Consider the following 12,765-nt stretch of genomic DNA (forward strand, 5'->3'; position numbering starts at 1 on the left):
TTTGCCCCGCCTTTGAGGTCACGCACTGTTGTCACGCGGTATAGTCTCGTGACCTCTTCAATTGCGTAGCGATGGTCGAGATGTTGTGTGGTGTTCTGCTACTTGTCGTGTTGTGCGGGGACCTCACTGCTGGACAGACGTGCCAGGCAAACGCACTGCGAAGGGACTGTGGTAAGAATTTTATTATGAACAAGTTTACAAGGGATTTCCCCGGTCAAGTCAACTTCCTGTACCGCATAAAAGCTGCCATGGTAACTGATGTATGTTGCACGAAGTGTATTGAATTGTTATCATGATGTCAAGTGACATGATATTTCTTGTGTCCAGTAAACTCTGCTAGTCTGCTAGAGTTGCTCAAGTGTGCATGGAACCAAGAGTTCAACTATTGATGGACCTGTGCCATTAGTCTAAACGCCATATGCTTGTTGTGTCCATGAGGGTAGAAAAATGATCAAATGACTTGCCATGGGCTACAATGCATAGCTGAGTCTGCAGTTTATTGATTATTTTGCAATGCTAGTGGAAGCCACACAACTGTCCTTTTTATTCATGTTTCACACACAAAAGAACTCTTGATAGTTTTGTATCTGATGTTTATTATGATTATCTGAATACTTCCTGATCAAGTGATTGGCCACAGTCGAACACCACCCATACTATAGTGTAAAGAGAACGTAGTGTTTGATGACCATTAATTGATGGGTATGTTAAATGATATTTATCAGTGGACTCAGTATACATACATGTATTGGTTCTATTGTTATCTGCTGCCATATTTAGTCAAATTCTACACTGGCTATCTTTAGTAATTGTGTGTAGCATACTAGATGTTGTTTAGATTGGTCATGTGTGGTGTGACCTCTTCAATCGTGTGGCTGTGATTGAATTATTTTTTTGTGTTGTGCGGGGACCTTACTGCTGGACAGATGTGCCAGGCAAATGCACTGTGAAGAGACTGGTAAGAATTTAATTATGAACAAGTTTACAAGGGATTTCCCCAGTCAAGTTAACTCCCTGTACCACATAAAAGCTGCCATGGTAACTGATGTATGTTGTGTATTGAATTGTTCTCATGTCAAGTGACATGATATTTCTTGTGTCCAGTAAACTCTGCTAGTCTGCTAGAGTTGCTCAAGTTTGCATGGAACCAAGAGTTCAACTATTGATGGGCCTGTACCATTAGTCTAAACCCTGTATGCTTGTTGTGTCCATGAGGGTAGAAAAGTGAGTAGGTGACTTGCTACAGGCTACTATGTACAGCTGAGTCTGCAGTTTACTAGTGGAAGCCACATAGCTGTCTTTTTTATCTGTATTCCATACACAAAAAAACTTGTCTACATCGAATGTTCTTTAAAATTGTGTCTGATGTGTGTGGATACGTCCTGATCAAGTGATATATCACAGTCAAACACCACCACACCATAGTGCCAGGGGAAAGATACATGTGATGACTGATAAGTATATTAAATAATATTTATGATAGCTAGACTATGTATTGTATTGCATAAGAGGTCAGGTTCTACCATTATCTGCTGCCATATATAATCAAATTCTATACAAGTTATTTTTAGTAGTTCCTGTATGTGTGTAGCGTACTAGATGTTGTTTAGATAGGGTAAGTAATCTGTGTGTGTGTGTGTGTGTGTGTGTGTGCGGTGTGGAAAGTAACTGGTTTACACTTCCTGAAATATGATCCACCATGAGTGGCATACAATAATATGTGTCTGGGAGCAATACATTGCTTGTTATTTCTCACTGTATGTGTGTTTTGTAGAAATGAAAAAAATACCTATTCAGAGAGCAATTTGTGATGTCAATGATAATGTACTTATTGGCTGTTTACAGGATATAGGAATATGTTACAGCTACACTAATTGATTGGTCAAAGATAGTTTTCCTCATTCTCGTGGCCTGTAATGTACTTGATTAATAATCTGTTGATGTTGTGGAAACCACTTGGTATCATTAAAATTCTTGTGTTCATGAAATGTGTAGATCAAGTGTATAGTTATGTGGACAGTTTCTGAACTATTTGTGTAGCAAGTGTTATTCCCTTGTGTGTGCATACCACTTCGTATTTATCAACAATCCCTAGCCTTATTTGGCTCCCTAGCATACAGCTTAAATTATTTACTTTCACAAGGTGCTAAGTAGGCTGATATATAATTTTATTTAACTGTGTACATAAGTAGCTATTTTAATCTTTGAACTCTGCAGGACGTGTAGTACAGCCAAGGTGTCTTGTTGGGTCAGGATAGTTATATACTAATTACAAAGTAGTTCTGTAGTGTTATTGATGTGGTATGGGAGCCTATTAGTACAGTGACCATGACAATAACTTATTGTTATAACTAACATTGTCATTTGCTAATTAATTATTTACATTCTTGAGTTGAGGAAAAGTACAGGATTTCCCATGGTCTATCAGAAACCAATTTTCTGGTCATACTTCCTTTCTCTGTGTTGTGTAATGTGTGTACCTATTTTGGTTTTCTCCTTTTTAGGATATTTTGGCATCCAGGAGCCCGAGTGTGTACAGACCAAAGGGTGTTGTTGGACTCCAACTGAAGTATGTGATAATGATTGAGCAATGTGTGGTGTTGCTGTGATCTTGTCATGTTAGACTCAAATGCATGCTTTCTTTTCTCTTTGCGTACAGGGTCAGCCATGGTGTTACTACAAGACATCTCCTCTTTCAGTTTATCATGTTGATGCTGTGATGCCGAACAAGTTGGGCACTAAGGTACATTCAATACTAACACTTCTACACATCTATTCAGCTCTCTCCACAGATAACTCTTAAAGTCAGCGGGTCGACCTCATCACAATTTGGTGACCTCATATCACCACTAACAATGGATATCACTATGGAGAGTGATGAGAGACTTCATGTTAAGATACACGACTCTAATAAGCAACGATGGGAGATACCAACAGAGTAAGCTAGCAATGAGTGGTTGTTTGCACCTGTTGGTTTATACTTCTTTTGCTGTATAGTACAACTGATTAATTTTGAGGGTGAATATAGCTAATCTCGGTAAAATTGCTGGTAACAATAGCTGAATAACTAGCTAGCAGTTAATGAGAAATATATTTTCACTTGATTACAAAAGAAAATGAAAAATCTCTTCCTTGGCAATAGCAGTCAACTTGGTTACTATAATTATGTTATGTTATAATAAGTGGATGAGTATGGCTTGTTTTCACTCTTGTTTTTTCCTGTCACTCTATGCAGTTACCTATCAACACTGGTGGTGTAAACTGAGTACATGTTTGGTCCCTGACAGGAAGTGTAGCCTTCCTGTTGTGTAGGGACTTCCCCCATCATTACACTATATCTATAATCACCATAGCAACCCTAGTTTGTTGTTGTTGTGTACAGGTGTACTGGCTACATTGTTATATCATTATGTCGTTCTTCTAGTGTTAGTCCTATTGGTAGTGTCCCATCATCACATCCAGCTAATCCATTATACAAGATTACTACTGCTAAGAAGGGAGAACCTTTCTACTTTGCTGTTACCAGGTATGTGTGTTTGTGTGCGCGCGTGTGTGTGTGTGTGTGTAGTGTGTGTGTTAGTGTGTGTGTAGTGTGTATGCGTGCGTGTGTGCGTGCGTGTGTGCGTGCATGTGTGTGTGTAATGTATTATTGTAGTAAGTTTGTGTGTGCATGGTGATTTGTGCACTGAATTTCCCGACCTTATTACACAGTGACCTTAGTAAACAGGTGACTACATTAGACAGGTTACTTTGTACACAAATGACACATTTGGGGATTATCAAGTTGGCTGGTTTAGACAGGTGACCTTATTACACAGTGACCTTATTAAACAGGTATGTATGTACTTAATACTGACCTCGAAAATTTTGCAAACATTAATATGTGATATGCGACCCAGTCTGGGGAAACTGGTCTTATCGCCTATTTGAAAGTATCGAGAATTTAACGTGTTGTAGCTCACCAATGGTTGAAGCTATGTGTACCAAATTTTCACACGTTTTACACCAATCTCTCACCTTCCAGAGCATCCACTGTAGCCAACTGCTAAGTTTCCTGCTGTTTTAGATAGTTTTTAAACTGAGGTTGACTGTATCAGGCAAGCTCCAAAAGGGGAGGGAGGCAGGGCCCAGAAGAAGGGCAAGAGGCTGTTCAAAAAATTGAAAAGGAAGGCGTAGGGATGAATTAGGCCAAGTTGAGGGCCATTGAGCTCTCAAAACTGGCAAAAGTGAAAGGAAATTCACAACACAGATATTTATTCGACACCATGGAGCTGTACAGCTACATACAGCCATCCCCAGGCTTACCAGAGCTTCATTACGGCCCCACACCGCACATGCAGATCACCACTGGGCTTGGGAAAGCAGCCAGCAAAAGCAGACCACTCAAATCTAGCTGATTTTGATTGTGAAATTAGATAGTTTAGCTTTGTGTTCTCTGCTGACATGGGCAGTAACACCAATTTTCCCACATATATAACATCACTAGTCATATAGTGAATTAAAAGATTACAACATGTAGATTACGTAATTTGCACTAAACAGGGGTTGTGGTTTACACAGCATTCAACTTAGTATTGACAGCTAATTAACCCAGTGTTACAGAGTTCAGCAGAATATCATCCACCCACATATTTCTGGTGTGCTCTGTGTGACCTTTTAACAATCATAGTGTCTAATATTCTTGGCTTATGGCACAATAGCTTATTACGGACTTGTTTCACACGTTATGTTATTATTTATGCAATTGGCCATAGAGGAATGGCCTAGTATGTGGGTCATATTCATTTGGTTGTCATTGCTTCTTCTGAGCAGTACGTACAGTGGGACAGCTTCAAGTGCTTTAACTATACTAGTTAAACTTGAAGACCCTACTGTATGGGCTAATCACATACTCGTGTCATGTAGTGGGTTATTTTTGGAACAGAATTTGTATTTCAAAATTCAGGTGGATTTAGAGATTTGTGTCACAAATTATAAAGATACTTGCATGCTTGCCACAACTGACTTACTAATGGAATAATCCCTACCCCTGTGTACTGCAGAGAAGACTGGGGAAGTTTCGAGGGGGGGGGGGTAACTACCAGCTTGATTGTATCTGTGCTATAATAGCAGTAGACGAAATCATTTGCCATTCTGAATCATTTGTTTACTGGCTAATGACACAGTAATGATAACTGTTTATTAACCAATACGATCAGTTATACTCACACGAACGATTACTGTACATGTCCATGCTGTAGAATCATGTGAACTAATTGTGGTGAGTTATTTTCGAACATCAGCAGGGTTTATGGTAGTGGATACATATACAATATTATAACAATGGCTAGGGTACAGGTGGTGACCATTTTCTACAGTACAGCTAATGTGTGAGCAGCATAGTGGGTTTCACACTATTGTGTGAGAATGTTCCAACAGCTGTTCCTATGCTAATGTGTGATTATGTATTGCGTGATGTGGTCACATAGATAAACTATACCAGGTAATGATGTAATAAGTCACTTATTATCATAGACCAAATTGTGGTCACATTTTACTATCTTGGTTCTTAATGTACATGATGGAAAGCTTACTAGTGTTGGTTTAGTTGTTGTTTTGTGTGTATACAGGGCTAGTGATGGAGAAGTGTTGTTTAATACATCACACAGTGATCAGCCATGTGAGTTGTTGGTCTGTGCTCTGGTTTGTGTTGTGTATTGAATGTTTACTACATGTCATATTGCCTCAAATTACAGCCAGTCCCAACCCAGTTTAGTTGTCAGGGAATATAACATTTCAGCAGAAATAAGCTCCAGGTCTAACATGAATGTAAAGTACAGTCATAATTGTGACTGTCTCAGCAAAAAGCTGCCTAGTTCTATGCCCTTTAAATGAAATTAGAAAAAAAAGGTGAAATTGTGCTTGATTCAATGCAATTATTCAATTATCATGATAATCGTGATTATTTTATTGGCAATGATCAACATTGTGTATTTTTCATTGACTAGTGATAATCAAAATCGGCAATTATCGTGCAATAATCGTGTGATGGTCAGACAAATATTTGTACATTTTTCATGTACGTAATTCTACCATTTAATTAACAATTCATGATGATGTTGTTTAGTGTTTTTCATTACATTTGAGTGGACAATAATCGTGATAATCGTGATTTGTTCATGGCAATAATCATATAGCAAAATATCAATATCGCTCATTACTACTATGCACCATCAGATTTGCCTACTCATGGAGAGTTTGTTTTGTTGTAGTAGCCCCAATAGTGTGCATCTCATTGTGTGTTTATTATGATGTTGTAGTTGTAAACAAAGTCTTTGGCATTTATTCATTTAAAATGTCTTCGTACATACCAACTTGTATCTGCCAGTGACTACAGGACTACAACTATACAGTACCTTAATTGATTTGCATGTTAAGCCAAATCCCAGCTCTGTAGACCATTATGGCAGTTATGGCTGAGAATGAATTTAATTATTTTCAGCATGTTGCTGGGGACCAAGTCACCACTGGGTCTGAGATTTCTTTCTGCATTCTCACATTTTAGGTACACATGTTTCTGACTCTCTGTATTCACAGGTCCCTAGTGGGATAGTATCCACAGAATATAGTCACTACTTCCCACTGTATAATGCTATAATTCCAAACTATTCACCACAATAAGCTGAAACTTTGATAACCCAATCTTTGCACACTGTTGACAAAACTGAGACAAAAAAAAGAAGCTCAGAAATTGTGCAAACTATGCAGGTTTTTGCTGAGCATGTAAAAGCCAGTTGCATGTGGTACTAGTCTCATGGCCAGGTGAATGATAAAGGCTTAGCCCTAAATTTGAGGCAAGACATTATACATACATTGTATCATCTTGTTGTATTGTTCTTCTATAGTATGTACGTATGTATGTAGTTCAAGTGTGAATATCATACACACTGTACATGAAACATGTAGACAGGTTAGTAACACTACATGTTTACAATTTTTAGTACAGTTTGCAGACCAGTACCTCACATTATCCACTACCCTACCTGGTACAGAGAGCATATATGGATTAGGGGAGCATAAAGTGGCACTACAACTGAAAAGGTTAGTAGCTTACTACAGTAGTATTATTACCTACAGTATGTGTGTGTTGTGTGTGCATGTTGTGCGTGTGTGTGTGTGTTGTGTGTGCATGTTGTGCGTGTGTGTGTTGTGTGTGCATGGTGTGTGTGTGTGTGTTGTGGGGCAACATAGCCAAGTGGTTAGGGCGTCCATCGAAAGGTTCCAGATTTGATTCCCAGCTGGGCCACTTTGGTGTTGTTTCCTTGAGCAAGAAACTTTAATCACATTGCTCCAATATACCTAGCTGTTAAAATGGGGACCTGGTGGTCTGGGGAAGCAGCCCACTCAGCTGTAACATCAATGGGTACCTGGTGTAAACTGGGGAAGCAAATGCTCAGCTGTCCACGTCTCATATAGCAGTTGAAGGTCCAGGTGGGACTTCAGGTGCCCACACCTTCACCTGTGAGACATGGTACAGCCTCCTGCAGGTTACTAGTCCTGCCCTAGGAGGGCATGCCCATGCAACTCATAGCACCTGAGTAGTGTGGCTACTGGGCAGCGTGACTGTGTAGCGGCAGCTAAAGGCTTTGCTTTTGTGCGTGCGTGCGTGCGTGTGTGTGTACTTTCGTGTGTATGTGTACATAAGGTCACTTGTACAATACATGTATACTTACTGTTTGTGTGCATGTGTGAGTGTATTGTACACTAGAAAGGCTCTCCTCAAGATTTGAACATTTAGAAACATGATTAGGTTATTGAGAAAATAATAGAGCCTATGATTGAGTGTTCCACTTTGGCTTCTATGTTAAGTGATTAAACTTATCAGTGACCATTAAACTCCAAATTTACTTAATAAAACATCAACACAGTAGCTAGGCTTCTGTGTTGATTAGTTACGTAACTAAGTGACTAGCTTAGTAACTAAGTGACTAGCTTAGTAACTAAGTGGCTGATGGAGTGTGTTTTGTGAGTCCACACTCATAAGATTGTTGTTGACCTCACTAATGAGATTTCAAACTTCAAAGGGTCTTATTGCTTAATCGTATTAACTTTTTAATTTTCTTTTTCTACTGCAGAGGTCAGACATTTACATTGTGGAATTTCGACACTGCAACTCCACCTAACTTGAACTTGTGTAAGTTGCCACATGTTGTAGAGGGCTTCACTCATGGACATAAAACCCAGGTCCCATTAAACCACTTTTCATGGATGCCATCCAGTAGTACCTATTAAAACACATATTCATCTCCACCTCACAGATGGTTCTCACCCATTCTACATGGACCTACGACAGTCAGGAAAGGCTCATGGTGTCTACCTTCGTAACAGTAATGGGATGGATGTTGTTTATGGTAACAACTTCCTGACATACAGAGTGATTGGAGGTGAGTATATACAAGGTGTAGTATAGTGATGTAGGGAGGGATAGCTACTGGTTGTATCTCACTAAAACACTTCAAATGTGATTTGTGTACAAAAAGTGATGTACTAGCCACCTGCTAGAATTTTTAGTTTATAATGTTGCCATACTACAGTACACACTAATTACCTATTTACAGTGTGCAGTATGAAATTTGCTGCATATTCACAACTTTTCATGAATTTTCTCAAAGTGTATGTTGTGTGACACACACGTGGCGACCTGCATGCGAGCTACTCTAGAAGATGCCATACAATTGTTCACAGTTTTAGTGTAATTCACAGAGCCTAGGCTTATGATAATTGATATGTAGAACTATCGAGGCACATCTCACTGCTCTGTGAAGGTATGTATGCTCAACAGGAAAGCCATAGTAAGTTCTCGTTAAATGAGATTCATTGATACTCGAGGCACTTGTTCACAAAGCAGGCATACTACGGTTTCAAAGGCGGGGGAATATGACCAGTGAGATTATGTGAATACTGAGTTCATGAAAATGATGGTTGGAAATTTTTATAAACTCTTCTACTTTAGGAGTGTTGGATTTTTACTTCTTCTTGGGTCCAACCCCTGAGGGTGTGGTCCAGCAATATCAGGAAGTGATTGGAAGACCACATCTACCACCGTGAGTATGGGTGTGGCTCATTCTAATGCTCTTATTGGTTATATTTTCCATGTAGCTACTGGGCTCTAGGTTTCCACCAGTGTCGCTATGGTTACCCCAATGTGGAGGCATTATCTGATGTGGTCACTAAATATGCTGCTAACAAGGTAACCATGGTAACTGTTATGTGTGTGTAACCATTAGTGACATCCCTAAAGAGTTGAACAGTACTAGTCTCAGGTTGCTATACCACTACTTTCTTTTACGTATGTGTATGTGGGGAAAAGTGGGTCTGACAAAGAATTCCATCCTGCATTCTGCAGGGTGATTGTTGATTGCTGTTGATAAGTGCAGCTTCTCAGGCCTCTGATGTGTAACCCACATGGTGTAATACAAGGAGTTTGATAATTTCACTCATATTACTCTTGTTTTTGTTACATTAATATACAGTTCATGTAGGGATTGTTACCAAGCCTAAGAAGTCTAGGGCTTTGCCAATCAACGATCATCCTGTGGAATGTAGTGGAGTATTGCTACACTCTTAATATTAGTGTACCAGGCCTTACATTTCTGCCCACACACACAAACCTTTGGTCCTTATCTTGAAACTTTTTCCATATCCAGATAGAATTTAAAGAGTGTAGTATACAGTACACACATACAGTATTCCATCAGAAATATACACTATACTGTACGTACGTGCATACATACATACATACTATATACACATTACTATAGTGTTATATTCTCCTACAGATTCCACTGGACACAATGTGGACTGATATAGATTATATGGATGGGGTGAGTGATCTGTTGTAGTAGTCGTAATAACACATTGTTGTAATATTGGAGGTGATGGTCCTGAATGCTGTACTATAACAGGTTTCCCGAGCTATCAATAACTTTTGGGTGAAGCCTTTTAATCACAGGAAGTGATTATAAAAATTGACTCCAATGGTCCAGCTACATAGAAGAAACAAAACAGGGGAAGTGTGTAAAGTCCCTAGGGGCTTTTCCTCAGTGTTCCCACAAACATGATTTACTAGCTTACTCTCCTGTACCTTCTGGCTTCTGTGTAGTGTATGTACGTGTGTATGTATGTACATATGGATCTATGACCGTTGATGATGATTTAAGTGTACTGATTTCAGTTTAGTAGATTGTTTTACTATGTAAATCACTAAATTAAAACTATGCTTTTAATGGTACATAATCACCAACCACTTCACAAACGTATTATATTATGATCAATTGTTGAGTTGATGATGTGTAGCAATTGATAAGTGTTTCAAATATATCTCAAATTGGTATGTTAATTATTCCCACTATACGTCACATCCACCAGCAATATCTTTGTTAACACTTCACCATTGTATTGTAAATTAGTAGCAATCTTTGTGTTATTGGGGTGATTTAGTAGGTAATGTTTGGTTGCTGGATTTAATGGCTGGTAGATTATAGTGCAAATACTTCATATAACTTTGTAACAGTTTAATTGATGTTAACAGATGTGATGTGTGTAGCACCAATGTTGAAGAATTGGACATGTGCGTGTGTGTGTGTGCGTGCGTGCGTGCGTGTGTGTGTATATGTGTGTGTGTGTGTGTGTGTGTGTGTGTGTGTGTGTGCGAGCGTGCGTGTGTACATACATGCATACATATTTGTATGTTATGGTACATACTGTATGCATGTGCTGTTATTATTTCCACACATGGTATTGTTGTTACAGTATAAAGACTTCACCCTGGACCCCAATAACTACCCATTATCCAAGATGACTCAGTTTGTGGAAGATCTTCATAATAGGAGCTTGCAATATGGTGAGGATGTGTCTGAATAGAATAATTATGGTGTATGTTTGTATGTATGTATTCCTGTAGAACTCTGTGTGTGTGTACATGTGTGTAGTGTGTGTGTGTGTGGTGTGTGTGTACGTGTGTGTAGTGTATGTGTTATACGTGCATACGTAGATAACACATTTGCGGTAGTAATAATATATTTTATACAAGAGTGTATGTGTGAATGATAATTAAACAATTATACTACTTGATGGGACCACACCTTAACTGACCATATCCTGCATGTGTGTTGGTTATTGCTTGAAGACTGAGTTATTTGATAGTGGAATTCGTATAATTCAGACCAGTAAATGTCACAGCAATGTATACAACACATACATTTATTACATTAGTACATTCCAGATGAATTGTACAGGATGTGTGCTGTATGTGAGGTCTGCATTACACTCTATGTATTTAAAAATATTTTAATAAAAGTTGTATTGCAAGAAACCCTTATCGTAGTGCCCACTTCGGTATGTGTCTGAATTCTTATCCTGCATATACACATACCAGTTAAACAATACTAAACTCTTGATTGCTCTGCATTGGATAAAGATTTAAACTGCATGACAAAGACATTATGACAAAGTCACTTACTTTCTATCTGTTTTGATTGTACATGTGCAGACTCTAACTGTACTACATATGTATGTATCAGAAATATCATCATCTTTCAACTATATTGGTGTATTGTACTACACTTGTTTTGTTGGCTGTATGAAACATTGTCATGTGTCCTTCTCTATTGAAATTCCTTCTCATCTGTTTTTATTTTGAGAAAGAGTTTATTTGCTAGTGGTCAATAGGATTCCTCCTGTTGACTTATCACTTACTTCGTTTCATCATGATTGCCTTTTCTGACCAAGGATTTTTTAATGTACATGTTATATACGTAAACAACCCTACTAGTACTCTCCTACAAATGCTATACAGTGTACATGATATCAGTTCTGGTAAGGAACTGAAAATTGGGGAAGATAACATATAATTATGTAATGCATTATTAAGTGGCTGTGCCTGAGTGTAGTTATTATATATTCTCTTGTGACAAAGTTGTTAGCACATAAAATATTATCGTCTAGTTGTGATTGTTGATCCTGGTATTAAGGTGGATCATGGCTACAAGCCTTATGATGATGGGATATCTAAGGGAGTGTTTGTTAAGGTGAGTAGGTCTGTGTTGTTAGTCCGTATGTGTGTATATTTCGTGTTTGTACAGTGTGTGATCAGTGTGCAGTCTTTTTGAGTATATGATTACACACGCATGCATGCACACACGCACGCACGCACACATGTAGGTAATGTTCTTGTCTTATTGTGTTATGTTACTCTATTAGGACAAGAATGGCAATGTGTTCACGGGGAAGGTGTGGCCAGGAGTGACGGCATTTCCTGATTTCTTCAACCCCATGGCTGCTGTCTACTGGAAAGATCAGGTGGGTACTACTTGTGTACATCACATGTACTCTATTAAAACAATCATTTTGTACTTATCCAAAGTGTTGTCTGTACTGCACGTGTACATACTTAAATACCTTTTGTACAATGTATGTGTGTACGTGTAGTGACATTAACATTCCAATGTACAGGTACTATAATGATGCCAGCAATCATGTACTAGTATAATTATAATATCATTATATTGTTAAGTGTCATTGGTTGGAAGATAATTCATGAAATATGATAGTACTACTCATGTAATGACTACTACATGACTACATACATAACTACAATTGTCACGTGTACATACAAGTGTAAGTATATTTCCTGCTGTTGTAGCTTATTGTGTACAAAGTGACCTGTCTAACCTGTTTAATAAGGTCACCAGTCAACTTGATATTCCCCAAATGTGTCATTTGTGT

The 12,765-nt window shown here is 38.5% G+C and overlaps 1 protein-coding gene across 2 annotated transcripts in view; it reads left to right on the top strand.

The window, feature by feature from the left end:
- The first annotated feature begins 32 nt into the window (after positions 1–32).
- The window catches only part of LOC136257560 (uncharacterized), a 35,592-nt gene continuing 22,859 nt past the window's right edge, over positions 33–12,765 (top strand). For both annotated transcript variants that reach the window (XM_066050788.1, XM_066050789.1), the window contains exons 1-15: positions 33–171; positions 2,505–2,569; positions 2,660–2,743; positions 2,793–2,938; positions 3,425–3,526; positions 5,610–5,659; positions 6,981–7,080; positions 8,115–8,173; positions 8,298–8,423; positions 8,993–9,083; positions 9,139–9,229; positions 9,819–9,863; positions 10,792–10,882; positions 11,986–12,068; positions 12,241–12,339. In XM_066050788.1, the coding sequence (XP_065906860.1) occupies positions 72–171; positions 2,505–2,569; positions 2,660–2,743; positions 2,793–2,938; positions 3,425–3,526; positions 5,610–5,659; positions 6,981–7,080; positions 8,115–8,173; positions 8,298–8,423; positions 8,993–9,083; positions 9,139–9,229; positions 9,819–9,863; positions 10,792–10,882; positions 11,986–12,068; positions 12,241–12,339 (1,332 nt within the window). In that variant the 5' untranslated portion in view covers positions 33–71. The remainder of the gene's footprint in view (positions 172–2,504; positions 2,570–2,659; positions 2,744–2,792; positions 2,939–3,424; positions 3,527–5,609; positions 5,660–6,980; positions 7,081–8,114; positions 8,174–8,297; positions 8,424–8,992; positions 9,084–9,138; positions 9,230–9,818; positions 9,864–10,791; positions 10,883–11,985; positions 12,069–12,240; positions 12,340–12,765) is intronic.

The sequence above is a fragment of the Dysidea avara genome, chromosome 6 (genome assembly GCF_963678975.1).
Source record: "Dysidea avara chromosome 6, odDysAvar1.4, whole genome shotgun sequence".
NCBI lineage: Eukaryota > Metazoa > Porifera > Demospongiae > Dictyoceratida > Dysideidae > Dysidea > Dysidea avara.